The following is a 22,381-nucleotide window of genomic DNA, read 5'->3' as shown; positions in this document are numbered from 1 at the left end:
TAGGTTACTATATTACATAACCATTTTGTCATAGATGGTTACATTCATATGTCATTATCCCAATTAATAAACCAAAGTGATATCCATACAACAGGAGATACACCTGCCAAACATAAACATTACTGACTTGTAATGTATGCTGAAAACTTGTACCTTGTAGTAAATTAATAAAAAGTAATGGTAGCACCATCATTCCCATTAATGTAAGGTAGCTGGTGGGTGATTTTTGGTGAGGTGATCGATGATGGGGGTGATCTACCGTGCGAGCTCAACCTTCGGAGATTGTGGTGGCGATGGTCGAAGTGACGGATGATCGTGGTGGTGGAGAAGGGAAAAAACTAGTGTATGGAGAAAACAAGACTGGAAAGGAAACAAAAAAAAGTAAAAATAAATATAAATCATACAAAATAAATGACTAAGATTTCTTCCGAACATTCTGTTGAGATACGATATCTGGGAATCTCACCGTATAATGGTGAAGCCTTCACCTAACCTAGTCAATGATATGTTGAAAAGAGACCGTTACAAGTATTCGGAAGGAAAAACTCCAAAGTTTATTATCTTTGGGGATCGAACTCAAAAGCTTGGTAAAACCGAGAATGCCTTTACCAGCTAGGTTATCTTTTTTTTTTTCAAAGAAAAACTATAATTAATCAAATTAGCAAACCCCTATAATCTTAATCAAACCTCAATATGAACTTTTTTTTTCTTTTCTTTCTATTCATATTGATAATGATTATTGCGGAATTATTTTTTGTGTACTTTTAAGGGTATATATATTCTAAGATATACGTCCAAGATTTTGTGCAATCTAGTGAAACTTATGACCAAATATTGGATAACAGCTCTTGCTTTAGCATGAACTAAAATAGTGTTTCTCCCTCTTTATTCTTTTCCTTTTTATATGCACGTTTGATCAAGGTGAGATGTACTTATTTAAAAGAACATAAATAGTACTTTTCGGGTGCTTTTTGTTATTTCCTTGAATCGATCATGCTTGCTTTCGTGTTTAATGAACCGCATTTCAAAAAGTAAAAATTACAATTACATCGAGAAATAAAAGGTAAGAATCTCAACTGCTAAAAATAAGGTGTTTTATCTCATGTGTCCCTAATTTAACTAAGAAAAGTGGCCATTTGTATCACAAGAAAGTAGCAATTGATAGAAATATATAGTGAATTCAAAGAGTGTGGTAATAGATAAATAAATTGTTTGTAATCATGGTCGAGGAGATAAATACCGGCAAGTTGTTCATTAATTTAAATAAGGGTAATGATCAATTCTCTTAACTCATTAGCCTAAAAATTATCCTAATTAATAGGATTACAACATGTGAAAAATCAGAGGGTGAGATTATAAAAGAAAATTAGTGGATTACATGTGTTAACAAGTGGATATATTAGAAGAATTTTTAAAAGGATTAGTTAAGAGGATTTATCATTTTCATTTAAATAATTATGACCAACATCCTTGGAAGTAGGGGCATAAAAAACTCAGGTAAAACCGTTAAATTCAAAATTGCAAAGTCAGTACATCAAATTTTTATTTTGCCCGTCAATAACATACCGAATTTTTTATTTTTTTTTTTGAACATTAAAATAACCCATTTATAAATAATAACTAGCGAGGCGCTAGTGAAAAGTACAGTTGAAAGGGGTATAAGGTTACGTTACAGATTTGACATATTGATACTGATAATAGAGATGAAGAAGGAAGGGCACAAACACAAAGCAAACAAAGAGTTCACTGAGATCAGCAAGATGGCCAGGATATCAGAAGTTCACTTAGAATGAGAAGCTGCTCCATTGAGACCAATTAATATCACAAGCCTTTGATCGGTTAGTAATCCACAGAAAGCTATTGCTCTTTATATCTTTGGCCGCTTGTCTTGTTGAGGGAGACTTTCCAGAGAATATGCAGTCGTTCCGGGTCTTCCATAAATTCCATAAAGTCCAGCAGTAGGATAAAATGATAACATTTAACAGCTCTCTTTTTCCATGACGTATCACGGGGACTTTGTGATACTCAAGGAGTTCTTTTATGCTTTCCGGATTGGATACAAGTAGCTTCACCCATGATCGAATGAATCCCCATAATTGCTCAGCGAAATCGCAATGTAGGAAAAGGTGATTGGCAGTTTTATTCATGGCCTTACATAAGACGCAAAGAGAAGAAGGGACAACAATGTTTCTGTTTTGCAGCAGGTCAGAAGTGGCGATCCGGTTCATCTCTAATCTCCAGCAGAAAATGTTTACTTTCAGAGGCGCGAGTTTGTTCCACGGAAAAATCCAACAGTTGGGGCCGTGTACAGCAACTTTGATGCATCTCCTAATTGATTTGACCGAGAAAATTCCATCAGGATCAATCGTGCTTCTCCAGCTATCTTCCTTATCTGTAAGTGAGACTTGGCTTATTCGTAACAGTAAATCTTGTAATTGAAACAGTTCAAGAGGGGTTAAGGGAGCATTAGTCTACTCCCACTCCCATTGAGAAAATCTTCCAGCTCCTGCGCATCTATCTCTGACTCGGCAATTCTTTTGTCTTTCTAATCTAAATAACTCAAGGTATGCTAAAAATAATGGGGAGTCTCCAATCCAGGGATCAATCCAAAAGCGAAGGGAAGCTCCATTGCAAACTGAACCTGTAATGACACGCTCCAACAAAACGTCCAGTGGGGCAAAGTGGGAGTTTAAGCCCGCAATGGACTTCCAAACTCCCACAATGTTGTTCTTAACTGGAATGGGACAACAATTCCTAGAAGAGGAGTGAATAGCCATAACGACTTAACACCACAGAGAGTTCGGCTCCTTACGGAACCTCCACCACCATTTAGAAAGTAAAGAAATATTTTTATTATACAAACTATCCAACCCAAGCCCGCCCGATTCCACCGGTGCAATTACCCTATCCCAACAAACCCAATTACCCTATACCGAATTAGTTATATCTCCAATTCAACATACGTAAAACATAATCTGCCACCGCATCATCATTAAATTTATATTAAAAAAATGTTATACAGAATTAATTAAAAAAATACAAGTACAAATACATAAATAAATTTAGGAAAAAGATTAATCTTTCTAAACATTAGCCTAAACATCCTTTTAAAATCATATGAATGTGACATGTGGATTCCACTTAATTTCTTTCTTAATTTTATCACTTGAATTTCCACATATCATATCATCATCCTATGAATTAGGGGAATTTTTAGGTTAGCCAATTAAAAGAATTAATCATTTCCTTAAATTTATGGTGATTTGATCTTGTATATATATATATATATAGGGGGACAATCAAATAAAAACAGTTTTAAAATAAGAACGGTGAGAACACCTTAAAAACATCATTTTGATGCATTAAACGTCTATAAAACTGACATAGTGCATAACTAATTATCATTATTTAAGCGTTTAACAACACATTGATTCATCAAAATTGAAAAAATCACGTTTTTTGTTGGATGCATCATTTTGATCAATATGCATCCAAGATGGATGCACAAAACAAAAAACATGATTATTTTGATTTTGAAGGATGAATTTGTTGTTAAACACTTAAATAAAGATAATTAGTTATGCACTATGTTAGTTTTATGGACTTTTAATGCATCAAAATGATGTTTTTAAAGTGTTCTCACCGTTCTTATTTTAAGAGTGTTCTCACCGGAGTGTTACCCTATATAATATATATAATATATATATATATAATATATATATATATACACTACAGATATAGATTTTTCATAATTTTTTTTATGGGTCTTTTATGGTGTCATATTTTTAACGTATTGTATATTGGGTTTACAAAATATCTTTAGTATACTCATAACATAAAATTGTTATTTTTCGTATTCTGTTTTTTCTTTTCTCGTTTAAAAGATATATGATATTATTAACCACTAAAATGCCAAGGGTACGTTTTGGCCCACAACAAACTTTAACTCTATAATTTGATAACCAATACTTTTGTTCTTTTGAAAATGACATAATCATATTCTATTACCTCAAACATACCAAAGATGGAGACAACAAAATCAGCCCCAGATATCTTTCTACAACACTTTTGTAACCAAATGCCAAAAAACATGGAGAAATACGAAAGTGAAACTTACCATAATATTTTAGCAACAAATCTGTTGTTTAGACTATGTAAGATTTGGATTACTATTATACATTATCTTATTATTAATAGTTTTACCTATATTATAAAACTATAACATTCGTGAATTTTGACTCGTTTGACTTGTAATTAACGTGATTAAACGTAATTTATTTATTTTTGACCCATTGACTTAAACGTACAAAATCACTAACTAATTTGCTTAGTTGAAATAATTTAATGCTTTGTTTGACGATTTAGAGATGTTTAATATACTAGACGAGACTATGTGGACGTATCGAGCGATTTTATGACGTAAGACGACTTATAAACTATCTAGTAATGTAATCGAGTGATCCACGGGTCGACCCAATTGACCCATGAACCACCCAATTGACCCAACCCTATCTCATTCACTCCCTCACCCTCCATCCACTCATTCAATTCTTCCACCCACACACACACACACACACACTCTCTCTCTCTCTCACTATAAGCCAGACCAAAATACTTCAACCCCCTCTCTCTAAATTCTTGGGTTATTAACTATTGTTTGGGCTAGATTTGTGTAAGAATAATCATCATAATCATCAATTAATCATCATATCAAAAGTTGGATCTCCAAAGTGTAAGAAATCTAACACTTATAACTCATTTTCGGATTTGGTTATTTGGAGGAAGAGTTGGTAAGTTAATCATATCTCAAATTCATCATTTAAAGTTTGTAAACATGTTTCTAGTCATATTCAAGTGTTTTTGGGTCTAGTTTCGAGTCAAAACTTGATTTGGGTCTACCTAGGGTTTCGAATTAGGGTTTTTTTGATTTCAATAGATTTGAGTTATAAATTTGGTGTTTGGATCGAGTTTATGCTATGGGTTATTTTTATTTATGTCAAATTATGCTTTTTTTAAGCTTCAAAATGAGTTTTGGAACCTCCCAAGTAGTATTGCAAGTCAAAAATGGAGTTTGGGTCTTGTTTGGGTCGTGCATAGCTTTAAGATCACACCCAGAATTTTCTTTGTTTCCCTTGCACCGTTTGTTGCGCTAGATTTAGCGTGCAAGACGCTGGCCCAATCCCTTTAGCGCCTCATACGGTCCCCCACCGTGTGAGACGGTTGTCCCTAACTTAAGATTTCGAAAATTTGAAGCCCCTCCTCTATCTTACGGTAAGAGACTGTGGCTAGATGCTAAAACACTCTTTTCCAGACCACCGTCTGGGATGGTGGTGGTTAACGTGCCAGACGCTAGGCCAGGTTCTGGCTAGCGTACGAGATGTTGGGTCATGGCGTGCAAGACGGTGGCATGGCTAGTCTAATTTCCAATTTAGTTCCTAGGTTCCCTTTCTTAATCCTAAGGTTGCGTTAAGCTTTCGTTTGTAATAAGGCTCAACTCCTATAGTGTTTACATCAGTTGCAAGAGTCGGTTAAAGTCGAGTGATGTTTCTAGAACTCAAACGGAGACTTAACATAACACGTATATGCATAATTATAGGTATCCTCGAGTGACGATCATCAAACGATAATACCTTGATATTAACTTCTCTTTTGCAGGTCAAACTTCTATTTTAACGATGGATTGACGAATCCACACCCGGTATGATCATACCACGATACGGGTTGTTGAACCTGCATAAAGACGTTATCATATATACCATGTTATATATATATATATATGGGGGTGGGTTATTTCATCACCATGATTATCTCCGACCACCACCATGATCGCCGTCGCTGGAGGATCATGGTGGTGGTCGGAGATGGAAGGAAGAAGAAGGAAGTAAGTTAATTTACACATGTACTTTTTGTCATGTAGACAATTGTTTGAGACGTTGACGTTGATTGTATTGACTTGTGCTAATGTGTGCCCTTCTAGGGTTCCTTTTACGTGATTAGGTATTCTAATCCTAGTATATCGATAAAGGTTGATATCCCAACACTTGATTTTTATTACAGAAACCTATGAACTCACAAACTTTATGTTGACACGTTTTAGTATATTTTTCAGATGAACAAGTGAATCAAAGACGTATTGGATGATTATTTGCATGCTAGGATTGAACTTAGACTTTTCTTGGATCTGTGATTCATAATTCCCGCTTATGGGTTATGCTTAGGATCGTTAGCCAATTTTTGAACTATCTTTTGTAAACGTTTAATGGTGTTGTGCTATTTATGCATTTTTGCATGATCCAGTGCTTGTATTCTTGAATGATTGTATGGATTGTCCAATCCTTTTTATGCATTTAGTTTAACTCTACATAATTTTCATGTCGTGTTGTACTATTTGTGTAACCGCATGATTCCGCCTTGTTTGGGTGTTACAAAAACATTTTTTTCTATTTTTTAAAGATGTGAATTACTTATGAATATTGAAGATCTAGCATATTTTTTTTTTAAACAGGTCCGCAACTCACTAATTTAATAATTTAATCCATAAAATTTCTAACACTTGTATTTGAATTACATAATGATTCTTTGTGCAACTTTTATACTTGTAACAGTATTAATGAAACATAAATCTTACCCCTATTTTGAAAATAAATAAAACATAAATCTTGCCCCTATTTTGAAATTAAATAAAATCAATTACTCGTATAAAAATGATGCTACATGCATCTTTTCTCAACCTAACAATATAAAAATTTAAAACTTCTTAAGATCTTGTCTAATTAAAGTTTCTGGATAAATCTAGTTGTGTAATTATTGTATACTAGATGTGTACTCTTGTATGACCTCTAGTATGTTGCTAATAAGTCTTTTGTATAATATATTTTTGCCGTTAAAAAAATCAATATAAAATGATACATCGCACCTCTTTTATTTATATATTTTTTAACAGCGAGTTAATAGTTAATAGTTAGCAATTATCATTTGAAACACCACAATAACATTTAATTGAGTAGTATGTGGAGTTCGAACCACACATGACTGGGATGAAGCTTACGACTCTCGACCCCCCCCCCCTAATAATCAACTCCTATCAATGTAGGAAGTGAGATTCGAATCCTGATGGATTTTCAAGATCTAAGACCTTATTGATGGACAAAGTGGTTATCCACCAATTATGGCCACCATGGTCGACCACGTACAACAAAGTGTACGTCACCGCGAACCTCCCCACGACCACTAACACACTAGTCATTTACGGAGTATAACACTTTATTTGATATATCATTTTTTTCTGGAATGACGAACTATCCTATTTTTCTTTGTATAATGTTTTTTGTTGATGCTTTTAGTCATATCAATAAGGTAGATAGGCTACATAGACTAGTTTGCTAGTCTTTTATGCGGTGATTTAAAATCTTAAAAAAAAAACAACTCTAAAACGTAACAAAATGAAAGGTATGAAGTATATAAATCATTTTGCTCGAAATTTGGATAAACGACCAATATATAGCAACTACATTTGGTCAAGACTTTCTCGATATACCTTGGTAATTCAGCAAGTGCTTTTTCTCAAGACAACGTTTCAATTATCCTCACAAAATTCATACATATCTACAATTGTGTACCGTAAAGTTTACATAAATGTAACGGTTGATAGATTACTTGATTAGTCACCTCAAATACGACTAAAATCAAGACCCTTAATTAAGTATTGAGTTGATGTTTAGATGCGTTACAAACTCAATATATATATATATATATCTATATATATGGGAAAAGTGAATATAAGGTTGTCCGGCATCTAAACTTAGGTGTGGAACCTCTCACATATAAATTTTTTAATATTTCTTGATTAATGAATAAATGTGTAGGCCCTCATGAAATTTATGGATTAAAACATGTGAGTGTTCCACACCTAAGCTTAGGTATATATATATATATATAATATATATATACTCGAGTGGTTTTCACGAAATGACATTTTGGTGAATTGAATGTGTGTTTTTTCAAACATTATAACAAGTGACCCGGTTACACATTTTGTTCTTATAATTGGCATTTCACATCTATCATTTTTTCAAGTAAAAATAAAAGAAGCAAAAAGTTAACCCCCTAATTGGCACAACGGAATTTTTTATTGTTGGAACCATTTTAATGAGACCGTCACTGATCGTTTGTCATTCTTGATATGATAACTCACAATAAATGAAATCTCTATATCTGGTAAACATACGATGGGGATATTTACTCTTAAAGACATATTATAGAGTTTTCTATTAAGTGATTGAAACTAAGAGGACTAACAGTACACACATTAAACAACAAAAGAGTTGAATGTGTATATATTCTCATTGTAAATAGAAAGTCATTAATTAACCCTAATCTAAGGTTAATCACGTATAAAACTCTTAACTAAATTCATGTGTTATTCCTTTGATAAATCCGTGCATCACTTCCAGACGAATTTATCATCCCATCATCACCCAATCATGTTGTTTTGGGAACCCGAAATCAGTGACAAACATGTTTAATGCCTTTACATGTTTTACTGGATTATCTAGTTAGTATTTTTTTACTTGAATCGAATTATATTTATTCCAACATTTATATTTAGCTAATTAATATATCATCAAATTTTGGTCATTAAATTGCTCAAGTGACTTCAACATGAGATAACTTAACCTCCAACTGTTGACGTTGATTGAATAGCTTAAAATGTGTAGTTGTGCAAATTAGGGATGGTTTTTAGTATATTAATTTCTTTTACTTGAATTCAAAATAATACGTATGAAATGTGTCTAAGTATAAAAATCATAAATTACTCTTATAACAATGTAATGATAGATATACATATTGATTATGCTTTTATGCATACGAGGAGCCAAAAGACGATGTGACATAAAACATTTGAAATGATTTTGTCGTATTTTTAAAACAACAAAATTATAGATGGTATGTAGATTAGTACTTTAAATATTATTAAAAAACATATCCCCAAATTTATTATTATTAGCATGATGATTATTGTTTTCTTTCGTGCATTAACGCGGTTTTTGGTGTATCACAGAATGGTTGTGATGGTGACCCTCGTAAAGGTTTGAAGATTTTGGCCTTCCATGTGACATGGTTTTTCTTATTCATTCATTCGTGAATTTTTATTTTCTTGATTCGAGTAGGACCTATCTTAATTTTGTGCCATGTACACACGACCTATATATTAGTACGAGTAATTTAATAAATAAAATATAAGTAAAGTGCGAGACTGTGAGTTGTTGCCGAATTTCAAGATTTTGACATTGTTAGGATATTATTAGTTTTTTTTAGACACGGATTATCCCACTGAGTTTATTTTTGGCTCATTTATCTAACCCATCAGTTTTACTATATATGGTTAATTCCAGTCATTTTTCTGACCACTAATATCGGTGGACAATATATTTGGAACAAGCATGTATATATATATAATAATATAGACCAATAAAACGAAAGATAAAAATTTGGTTAATATATATACATGTTAATAACAATGGTACAATCAATAAAGGATACACGAAGTCGAAAACTTTTATCACTTAGCGATCGAAAGATTACAACTGAAAGAGAATTACATTTTGAATACACATACAATAGAGAGAGGAGATATTTTATATACATAGCCTTAATCTACAATTAACTTAATTTCTTAACCTTTACCTACTTTACATATAGGGTAGAACAGGCTTATAAATAACTTATACATATACTTTGGATACTCCAAAATCTAAAGTTTAGTATTTGATAATTTCAATTTATGTTGTCAATGTTTGACTGAACCAGAACCCAACATGAAATCAACCTGAAAATACCGGGTTAGGGTTTTAAAAATCTCGACTTGTTAACCCACTAATTTGATTTTTTTGGATTGGGGTTGTGCTCACCTTTTAGGTTAACAAGTCGATCCGAAAATATGTATAACTTTTTCTAAATGGATCGACCCAGCAACCCATTTGACCCGTTATTGCATAACCCATTTGAACTGAAATTAACCCATCAACCCACCAACCCATAACCCATATAAACTGTTTGACCTGAAATCAAACCGCCAACCCATTTGACCCAAAAGCCAAAAACTCGGCCATCAATATGATTTTTTTCATGTTGGTGGGTTTTGAATTTAAATGGTTGGCAGATACTGAGTCAGGGTTAAAGTTTTAGTGGGTGGGTCAGATTAGGGTTAGAAATCTTCAACCAACCAACCCGAATACACCCATTGACAGCAGTAATATTCTTTAAGAAATAATATTAGTACGGTACCAAAGACTTTATTTATTATATCAAAACCATGAATTTGATGGCTGTACACTATCATCAAATTTGTGTTGTATGATAAGTTTATCAAAATTTATAATACCAATCTCGTTCGATTATAGTCAAGTACTGTTTTGAACCCGAACATACACCTATATATGGATGAGTTTGCGTCATTGTGTACGTGTGTATGTTTATTGCCACAGTCACATATCAAGCTAAGTGAACTACTTTTGCATGTGTATATGAAAGCAAGTCCAAATTAAAGCCATGTTCGCAAAGTTGCAAATATGGAACTCTCTTGCGGCTTCAAGATGTTGGGTTAAAACCAAATCTCATATCTAATCATATCTAGAAACTTTGACGGCCTAATTAATCCATTTTTGTATTTATATATTCTTATTCAACAATTATCTATAATGAAAATAGTTAAATCCCCATGTGAAGAATATCAAACAATATAGTAACACACCATTATATAAAATGTTTGATCATCCACGTGAAGCAGCAAAAACCGAAGTTTCTAATGCATGCAAGTGTTTATAAGTTATTCGATCATATCGGGACAAATAATATTCAATTTTTAACAAAAGTAAACTATTTAATGTATTTAATTAGTATTTTCGAATGTATTAAAACAAATTAATGCTGTCGTTTTTGACGAGTTTTAGGATTTTTGTTCCACATTGTGATGATGTGTGTGTTAGGCTTTTTGTTACACATTTTAAAGAATGTTTCATTATTTTAAGGTTAACTTGTTTAAGTTTGTTTTTTAGGTAACAAGCCATCATAATTTATTTTGCAACTTTTTATACCAATCAAATATCTTAACAAAGATTTCTTCACCAATGATAAAGCGATCATCATTACATATACTTGATATATACGTATTGAATATAAGTTAATTTGTATCTTTACAAACAATTATTGTAGAGATGATGTGTAATTGTGTATGTTGGATAATTTATGTTAAACGTATTTTATGTGTTGAAATATACAATTATCTTAAGCATAAATTGATCAATGTGAATAGATATCTAATATTGGAAGGTTTAAAGTGTATTATTTAATGTTTAATAATGTGGGTTTGTCTCACGTTGTTAGTGGTGTAAACATTAAGTGTTTATTCAGAGGAGTGTTGGATGAATAATAATTCCTTATAAGAGGCTACACCCCAAGTTGGCAAGGAGGTGTGAAGCAACCGACGTGCCCGGGGTTGGGGTTGCGATCGAGGTCGGGGGCAATGAGGCGTAATATGACGTTTTAGTGACGCACTTTGCATCAGCTCAGCTTCATGGCTTAATGGGTCAAATGGTTCCTGGTTAAACACATGGTGCCACTTACTGTTGCTCTTGGTCAACAGGTGTTAAACCAACAACCACTGCTACAACACTTGCAATATGAAAAATTACACTCTATGAACACATCAACATAATTCTTTTCTTTCCTTCTCCTCCCTCCATTCTCTTAATCAAGGTGTAATTCTGGGTGCTATAATAACTCCGGCAGTACATATTGCTTAGGCTGTTGTACCCTGAAAAACTGACAGGTTCACTTGGATGGTCCGAAATCAGTTTTAAGGGACCTTGGTTTAACAATATCCCCAATCATAGTGCCCTATTTAATTTCTTGTTGTTTCTTTTCTGTTGATGTAATTTAGTTTCTTGTATTATGTATTTTCTTGTTGTAATTCGAATAGTTTTATCAATAAAGTTTTATTTTGTGAATAGTGTTTCCACAGTGTATGCAACTATGCATGAGAACTTTCGATTATAATGAAGAATTATACAGTATAGTGTGCGTGTGTAGTGTGTATATCGTATGAAGCAATGTTATTTATTATAGAATATTATTAATTTGTTTATATATCATTTCGCTTGACATTAAAATATAAACAATTTTTAGACATTCGATCAAATAATAATAGTTATTGGTTAACAAATTAATTAATTTGACGCCAAAAATTGTATAGCATATACTAGAAAAAGCTGCCAAGTAGTAGTACGTAGTAGTAGTAGCTAGCTAGTTAGAGCTTACATGAAGACTTGTACTAGCTTGTGCATAAAGTTTTGGCAGTCTATATATACATTTTTTTTTGGTAAAGTCTATGCATACAATTATACATAACTATACAATTGAACTTTTCAATATTCGTTCATCCATAGACATAGTACATGATGAGGTTTAATAATGTAAGTATATCTTAATATATATTATATATGTTAATGCTAAAGTGCTTTGATAAATGTGATGAAGTTGCCCAACTTTAATTTTGCCGGATCAAAGTTCTATATTTTGTATACTAAGATTGAATGTGTAGTAGTAATTATGAAGGTTTGAAGGAAAAGGAAAAATAAAGAACTAATGATCAAAGTGTACGTTCTTGACAATTCCAGTTTTGGTAGACTAGCCATGTTGTACTATTTGACCACAAAAAATTACACAGATGATGGAGTGTTAAGCTTAAAGACTGATATAGATGGAAAAAAATATTATAGAAATTATAGAGCCTTCTAATTGGCCCGAGTTAATAAAAATGATAATGTAGCATACAAGTTACATATGTACTATAAAGTTCATTTCTAATGAAAAAATATCAAGATACTCACTTGATGATTAATTGCTTAGATATATTTAAACATTGCTTACAATAATTATTATGCATTGTTAATAAAGAGTTGGTACATGTGCAATCCTTTTCGATATGGCTTATTGGTCTAAATAAAAGAATAAATTAAGTAAAAATAATTATAGTAATAGATATATAGTATTTATATTCTTTTGGGATCTTAAAAAAGATTTTTCAACGGGATAAAAAAAGCACTATAGGCAGAACTTTCTATTCTACTCGCTTTTTTCCTTGTTGCCTCACAACTCACAACCGTTTGTCCCCATTGTGAAGAAAACACCAAATAAAAAGACCCAAAAGCAAAAGCAAAAGTTGCAAAAAGAAACCAACAAACCTCTACTTAAAACCCTTCACTCCACTTGCAAAAACACACTTACACTTTCTCATTGTGCTCTTATCAATATGGATGATGAATGTAGTCCTTTCAATTGGGATTGTTACTATCAAGAAGAGGTAATAACCACTTCTTTAAAAGTTCCTTAATTTTGGTTTATTCTTAAACCAAATCAAGACATTTTGATTTTTTTGTTTTGTTTTGTTTGGTTTAGTACTAGTGTTTGTGGTTATACTAATTATCTATTATTTTGCTAATTTAGGGGCAAGGAATGGAAGAGTTGAAGCACACTTTATTGTACACACTAGAGTTGGAAACAACAATTGCGTGTGTCCATGAAGAGATTACAAGAAAACGAGATGAGGTTTCGCATTTCAAATGCCTTTTGTCAAAAACTATCAAAGAGAGAGATGAAGCCCATATGAAATGTCAAGGGTTAGTTATGGAGAACATCATTCTCCAACAAAAGATTCAAGAACTAGAAGCCCATTCATCTTCTTTTGTTAGAACCACTCCCAATTGCTACTTAGAAGATGACCCTAACTTAGGGGTAGATTCGTCTTCAGGCTCCGATGAAAGCTTTGCTGGAACACAAGGAATCGAAAGGGTTCCATTGTCACTACAGCCTCCAACACAAAAACCACAAACAATAGTTGTTGATGATATAATACTGAAAAAAGGATTGCCAGAAAATGGCAAGTTCTTGCAAGCAGTAGTGGAAGCGGGCCCATTACTTCAAACTCTGCTTTTAGCAGGCCCGCTTCCACAATGGCAACACCCTCCACCACAACTCAACTCAATTGAGATCCCACCAGTGACCATCCCATCCAATTCAACCACCACACCCCGAATCCTCCTCCATCAAGACTCTTGTGTAAGCACAATCATTAGTGGTGGTAGCAAAAATAGCGGAGGTGGAGGGTTGGTCACTACTAAGAAAAGAGGTTTAGAGGAAAAATACGAGGAAATTGACTATGATTCTTACACCAACACCAACACTAAGAACCAAAAGGTTGTTCACCAATCATCATTGACCAACATGTAGTGACTAGTGATTGATTCCCTCTTACCATATAGCCACAAAATATGTCAATTTCCATCATTTTCATTAGGCTTGGAAAAAGTTTATTAGGATGAAAGGGATGGACATGATGAATCCTTTGTTTTTTCCCCTTTTAGAGTGGGTGTACATTAATTACTTTTATCCTTAGAACTTAAGTATCCTAATTAACTATTGTTAGCAAAAAAGAGAGGGCGCAATCAAACCCTTGGAGCCTCTATGTTTGATTGAGGGCTTTCCTTTTTACATCATTTCCACTAGCTACTACTAAAAACCTTATTTTAGTAATTAAGATTGGCATTCGTATTTTTGGCAGTTGTAGTCTGAAATTACACTCAAGACATCTCAAGCTACTTGAGAGTATTATCCAACATTTTATGTTCTTGTACTTTTGGTATTGCTTACTCTCCTTATTTCACATATAAAATGTGATTTTGGGCGAGTTCTTGTATACTCCAAAATGATGGAGAATTATTTTTATGAATGAAAATTTACTATTGTTTTACAACAGGACTTCTTTCAATATTGAAGTTTCTACCTAAAAGCCATATGTTGTAAATTAATCATATACATATATTATGTGTTACAAATTACCAACAACTTTATTGAACTGTTTTTATGTACTTTTTTTTTTTATATATATGTGAGCTTGGTCACTTTTTTGGAAGTTAACACTTCTGTTTATTTATATATATTTATATTTATATTTATATTTGTATCTATAATTATATGATATATGATTATGTGAAAGGTGTGTGGATTGGGTTGTAGAGTTTTGGTGGATGTGGGCTCTTCACTTGAAATTATGATTACATGTAGCGGTTGCATATATATGATTACTCCTGCTTTTTTCACTTTTACTTTTGCCATAAGATTTTATCATATATGTTAAAAAAAAAATTAAACAGTAGGATTTATATTAATTTGTTTAATTTATCGGATGTACTGATATTCTTCTAAATAATTTGTGGTTAATTTATGATTTACTTCACCCGTCCCGATTTAAATATTGACTTCCAAGTCTTTCTTTCATAATTTTGATCGTAAATAATTTTGTTTATGTTATAGATTTTAGACTTGTGTCAAATACACGAATTTATTAAATTGTTAATATAAAAAACAATATATGTAAGACAAAAATACTTATATGTATAATAAACTATATATTAACTTAATAAACTAAATACACGCAACAAAATATGTATGATATATATATATATAATATTTTTTTTTAAAACATTCATATATAATATATAATTGATGTAGAACATACATAAATTTAATGTAGCTGTGGGTTCGTTAAAATAAGGTCAACATTATATTTTTGAACTAACAAAATGTAGAACTTATTTAATAGTTATATTTATCTAGGACTATAACTTATATAATAATTATATTTATATCTATTGTAATAATCTAAAGACATTTGTTTTGGACGACCAACATAATTAACTTAATTTTAATTAATTGGATTAAGTCACATGTTTAATTTGATAAATTAGAGAAATTGAAAGTTTTGATTGATCAATTGAGGTTTGGTCGGTTGTCTTTTAGTATATATAAAGATAAAGATAAAGATATTTGATGAAATTTATAATATTTTAATATATATAACATCATATATATCTATAATTTCAATAATTAGTTAAAATATGACATTATAAATCTACATATATGTACTTTGTATATCATCACATTATAAATAAGCCTCATACTCACTTTGATAAAGTTCATATATTAGGTATATCAATTTCAACAATAGCTACAACTTAAATCAGGTATATCATCACATTATAAATAAGCCTCACATTATAATTAAGCAGTCAATCGTAAGTCGTTTTAGGTTGTCAATATCAACCTTTTTCACAAAATTTATTTGTTAATTTGATTTCGTTATAAATCTACATATATGTACTTTGTAGATTATCAAATATGTAGAAAGTATTTGTGAAATGTCTTACAATCCACTAATTTCTTTCATTGAATAAATGTGTTATTGTTTCGTCGTTAGATACTCGAGGAGATAGATATATTTTTAGTACTTGCTAGATGCATATAACAACTTAAAGCATATTTCGTTTTATATGGTTGAAAATTGATGGTGTAATAATTCGTTAGATACTTGAGGAGATAGATATATTTTTAAGACTTGCTAATATATTTTTAACCTTGCTAGAGGCGTATAACAACTTAAAGCATATTTAGTGTTATACGGTTAAAATTTGATGGTGTAAAAATCACTGTCCTTTTGTCTATTATAATGGTAATATCTATACTTCTATATATGTATACTCCTTCATAAAACAAATCACTACTTATTTTTTTTTCAACTTTCACTTTTTAAAATACTTAAATTACCTCGCTCTTTTATTCACTTATTCAAATATCTACACCTAATATACTTATAATACTCTCCATGTAATTATTTACAACATACTTCCCTCAGCTTTTAAAATAACTATACTATACCCATTAAGTCAATTACTTTTACATTAATAATCACATTGTTAGCTCAACCGCCACTAGTCGTCGCCACCGATGCCACTCATCGTCGTCGCCGTTACTCACCACCGTTGTCGCATTGCACAGGTATCCTTTAGTAATATATATATATATATATATGGGAAAAGTGAGTATGAGGCTGTTATGCACCCAACTTGGGTGAAAAACCCCTCACATACTAATATTTTAATATTTTAAATAAATACATGGCCCCCTCATGATTTTTACCTTTTAAAAAAAGGTATGTGAGAGATTTTTGGGTGGTGCCTAACAGCCTCATATTCCTTCCCCTATATATATATATATATATATATATCATTAAAAAAAAAAACTGTTTGAGATAATTTACTTTTAGAATCTTTTGTGTTTATCAAGCGCATCTATGATGCATGGTGTGTGTCTGCCATTAAAACGGCATCTATAACTAACTTATTATGCTTTCAACTGTTACTTATTTACTTGTGATTCGCTATGATGTAATTTCACCTTTTACTAACAGTACTATACAATTGTTTTTCATTTACTGGTCATGATATAATTTAAAAATGATTTATTCCCACTTTCCTAGTGTAGTAAATGTATTAGTCCAAACATTTATAAAGTTATCTAGTTTCTCATGTACGTTGTCAAAGTTCTTACGTAATATTCTCAGATCTTAGTCTTGTATAAGGCTTGTAAACGACCGAATTTACTTGTGACCAATTCGAATTCGACTCGTTAAAAACTTTATTTTAGCTGAGCTTAATTGTTTTTGAGCTAATTTAGAGTCTATTTAGGTTGATTTATCATTATCTTTTTTTGTCATGTTATACTTTGATGTTTTACTCAATGTATAATATTTGGTTTTGTAATATCTTACTAGCTTAGTAACCCGTTTATTACATAGGCAAATAAAAAAGAAAACTTAATTTAATATACCAAAAATATTTGTATATGTCATGTACGTAATCTGATATTAAAAAATATATGAACAATTTTCTACATTTAAAATCTTTAAAAGTGAATATACTTCCTAATGAAGTAATAACAAATCAAAGTTTAATTAAATACGATCTCATAAATTAATTAAATAAAAACAAAAAATAAACAAGAATATGTCTAATAATGCAAATAAGTTTTTCTTTAATACTAATAATGTCATCATAGTTTAAAAAATATGTTATGACAAATTTGTATCGATGACAAAAATGTAAAACACCGTGTATTAATTATTAGAGTTTTAAAATAAGAAAGGAATAATTTTCCTCTGAAGAAGTATGACATAATAAAATAAAAAATAATAAAATTAATCTTAGGAAAAAAAATTATTATGACATCATAATAAAATAAATGAAAAAGAAATAATTTTAGAGAAAAGATTTGGAGGTATCATGTAAACAATTTTTATAAAATTCTGATTTCATCACAATATTGTTTTAGTTAAGATAAAAAAAAAAGTGATATAGATGAACAAAAAAACAATTTACGTTCCTAACATAGGTAATACATTGATAATAGAGTACAGAAGGTCATTCATAGCAATTTCTCGGCCCCTAGGGACTAAAAGTTTGTTTTCAGTAAGATAGGATTTACTACTCAGAAAAGGGTGGCGGCGGAATTTCTTGGCATAAAAAGTTTCCTCAGCTTAATGTCCCGATGCTCCATGAAGGAACTAGCGACAATTTGACGTGGAAGGATCAAACCAATAGTGTTCATGAGTTTTCTGTTGCTAGAGCTTGGAATTCTATTCGGTATTCTGCTCCTCTTGTAGCTTGGTTTCATACGTGGTTTTCTCACCAAGTGCCGAAACATTCTTTTATCTTATGGTTGGCGTTTAGGAAGAAACTGAAAACACAAGATCAACTGCGCTCTTGGGATGTTCATGCTCAGTCGAATACTCCTCTAATGTGTTCGCTGTGTGAGTCAAAGCCTGATTCTCACCAGCATTTGTTTTTTGAATGTCCGTTTGCTTTACAAATTTGGTCACGAGTTGCTAGTAAAGCTTGTGTTTACTGCAGCGGTATACTGCAAGGATGTTCAAGCAAAAGAAGCGTAATGTGAACCAAATAGTTGATGTTATTACATCGACTGTTAGGCTAAAATTGACAACATGCAGATTTAAGAAGACAAAGAGAGTCGAGCATTATTTAACATCATGGGATCTACCATTATTTAACGTAATGCTATGGGCATAGGAAGTTTTTTGTTTATTGGATGTTGCACTTTGTGCATGGGTTGTAAAGCGAATCTAGTACTCAGCTAGATTGCATGTTTTTCGTTGATATATATTATATAACCAGGGGTGATGGCCTTTTACAGAAAAAAAAGGGTGGTGGCGCAACTTGTTGTCCATTTGTCTACCATTGTGTTGTAAAGTCGCACTTAATATATAAAATTAAGATCTGCTTTTTGATTAAAAAAAAAAGAAATATAGTAAAACCTCTATAAATTAGTACTCGATAAATTAATAACCTCGATAAAATTAATAATTTGTCCGATCCTGACTTAGGACCAGTACAAAATTAGACACCAATCGATAAAATAAGAAGATAATATTTTTTTTGAAATCCTAGTATAAATATATAGGTCCAAACAAAACTTAAATTTATAACTTCTTAAGTATTTCAAAATTTTGATACTCTTGTTTAGTAAAATTTAAATCTATATTCACTTATCTTTTTTAAACTTCAAATCTACGTTGAATTTTATTTTTGGATGTCTTCATTACATTTAAGAGTTGAGACATTGTATTCTCATATCATAACATCGTTTAAATCATTTGTGCCGGTTGAATTTATCGAATGAATTTTACTACGTCGAAAGCAATTTGCTATAGACTCTTGTGTTCATTTAATGTGTAAATGCACATTAGACACCAAAATTTTGAAATGTTATACATGAACCTCTTTAAGATAATAATTTATTAATTTATCAATATAACAACATCTTTATAAATTAATAAATTATTTCGGTTCCAACATTATTAATTTATAGAGGTTTTACTGTTTTGTTTCTTTTATGACAATGCATCCTATCTAGATTTATAAGATGGGTGTAATTTAAGTTCTCAAAATACGACATCGTAATCAATCAGCTTTCAAGTATTTTTTTACGTGATTATTGTGGTAACCGACGACTAGCTGAAGTTGGTTGTATTTCTTTTATATTTTCTTTTTTTCCAAAATACTCATTTTACTTTCATCACTCTTGTCGGAGGTTTGTTCTTAGCAAATCATGGCCATTTGGATTGGAAATAACTGTTTGTATGTATATGTATGTATCATGTATATGTAGATGTATATATTTCATTAGCTTGCAAAGTACATATATATTGAATTATATATTCCATCTAGAAATGTTCATTCAACAGTTTTTTTTTTTTTTTTTATGTATGAATAACATGTTCTTAATTAAATTAATTATGTTATTTTAAGTTTTAACTTGTTAGGAAAATTATATATAAATCTCCACGACCCACAATCCATTTTAATAAATGGCGAACTTCAACATGATTCTAATAATACAAACAATATTAGCGAAACTAGTGACGAATATTTTTACTTTTAAATATATTTGTAGCATTTATATATTTAAAGAGAGTCGGCAAAGTTATTTGTTTCGATTAGTAAGCATGTCAATGGAAACACAAAGTCCATTTTAAAGATATTTAGACTCATTCTTTGACTTTAAAATGGTCAACTTTACACATGTATTGTCGATACTGAGACTTGGTCTTTTATCCTCTATCAAAAAGTAGACTCTTTTTAAAGTATAGTTTATTTTAATTTAGCATTTATTTGTACTTATTAATTAATGATTTTATTTGTTTGGGTCGTATGCACGGACGATGCCGTGACCATGATGATAGCGGTGGCGGTATAGTAGTGGCAATGTGGCAATAGCAACGATGAGTGGTTGCGACAATGGTGGCGGTGGTGATTGTGTGGTGATTAATGTAAAATTAATTGATGTCCAAAAGATATTATGTAGTCATTTTAAAGGTTGAAAGATCTATGTTGTAAATTATCTCATCAAAGGTATTTATAGATACATTATGTAGAGATTGTTAAATTAGTGAACAAATGATAGAGGTAATTTAGGTAAACATTTAAAGGAAAATGATATTTCATCCTAACTAATCAACTTGAAAATCCTCCTAACTATAATATCATGACATGTGACAAAATCAAGAGATGAGTTACTTAGGAGAGGATTTTAGTAATATCTTTAGAAGCATTTTCCATGTTTAAATGATGTGTTCCATCTAGGGGTGTAAATGAGTCACGCCTGATCAACACTAATTCGAATTCGATTCGTAAAAAGCTCGTTTCGAGTCGAGCTTAAACGAGTTCGAGTCGAGTTCGAGCTAGCTTAGCTATTGACTCATTTAGTAATCGAGCTCGAGTTCGAACTTCGAATACATGAATCAATTAAACTCGCGAGCCTAACGAGCTTTCACATATAATATAATAATATAATTATTATTTTTTGGGTAAAGAGTACCCCGATGAGATTTCATATTACAAGATGTAAAATATTAAGTAATATGACTGGATGTCACATTCGTTCATGTGCTTGATATGCCAAGCACAGGTATCCACGCAAATAGCAAACAAGTCAACTAAAACAAAAGCTACATATCAACTAGACTAGCTAACGTGTACGCCCATTACTTAAGCAACAGTACCTTCCTTGATCAGAGCATGTCTTGGTAGCTTCCATCCTTCCAGCATTCGATGAACTTGGTTGGTATTCTCGAAATTCAAAGTGGCCATCCTCATCTGAACAGTAGAGAGTATAATGTCCTTAATTGATTTGCGCCACAGATCTTATCTTGATTTGCGCCACAACACTTCTGGCAGACATTGAATGTGATTTGGGTAGTAACCAAGCAACTATATCATCCCACTTTGCAGAAACGCAATGCATCTCAGCTAAATGTTTAACCGGGCTCCACACCTGTAAAGAAAATTTCCACTCAATGAACAAGTGTGCATGAGAATCAGGGCCAGCTTTACATTGTGAGCAACACATAAGATTAAGATTAGTATTCCCAGCCACATCCCAATGCCACATCTTATCATGTGTCTTTAGCTTCTTATTCATTACGAGCCATAAGAAAAACACATGTCTAGAAATACAATGCGAAAACCATACTATCCTAGCCCATGGGACCTGGGCTTGTCGATTTCCTATAACATCCCATACCTCATACGAACTAAAATAAACATTTTTACCTTCCAAATTCCTCCAAGTAAGCGAATCGTCTTGTAGGGGATGCAAGGTTATTGCTGGTAGATTAGTTAGCACAGGAAAAAGAGTATACCAAGCAACAGGCCATAACCAATTATCTCTCTGTTACACATCATGAATCTTTGTTTGTAGAGAAAACCCCGCTTGTTTTATTTGCCTTGGCATTATAAACCGATTAAGAGGGCATATGTCTGCCCTCTTAATAATTATTTGTATATATACAAACATATTATATTAATCGAGCTTTCAAATACTAGTCGAGTCGAGTCTAAACGGGCTTTTTTCACGAGTTTCAAATAAGTAATCTTAGTTTTTATCACTTACCGAACTCGAGCTCGAGCAA

General features: G+C 31.7%; 1 protein-coding gene across 1 annotated transcript; it reads left to right on the top strand.

The window, feature by feature from the left end:
- Positions 1-13,246: 13,246 nt before the first annotated feature.
- On the top strand, positions 13,247-14,612 carry LOC122589362. The gene is made up of 2 exons (XM_043761649.1): positions 13,247-13,363; positions 13,507-14,612. Exons 1-2 carry the CDS (start codon positions 13,313-13,315, stop codon positions 14,287-14,289), a joined length of 834 nt encoding a protein of 277 aa, XP_043617584.1. The 5' UTR covers positions 13,247-13,312; the 3' UTR covers positions 14,290-14,612.
- Positions 14,613-22,381: the final 7,769 nt, after the last annotated feature.

Source organism: Erigeron canadensis, chromosome 2 (genome assembly GCF_010389155.1).
Source record: "Erigeron canadensis isolate Cc75 chromosome 2, C_canadensis_v1, whole genome shotgun sequence".
In the NCBI taxonomy this organism is placed as follows: Eukaryota; Viridiplantae; Streptophyta; class Magnoliopsida; order Asterales; family Asteraceae; genus Erigeron; species Erigeron canadensis.
This window is presented reverse-complemented; position numbering and strand designations above follow the sequence as displayed.

Excerpts from the sequence above, each read along its gene's own strand:
- LOC122589362 (XM_043761649.1), top strand. The coding sequence starts at position 13,313 with ATGGATGATGAATGTAGTCCTTTCAATTGGGATTGTTACTATCAAGAA. Across the intron at positions 13,364-13,506 it reads ATTGTTACTATCAAGAAGAG|GGGCAAGGAATGGAAGAGTT; the intron begins GTAATAACCACT and ends TTGCTAATTTAG.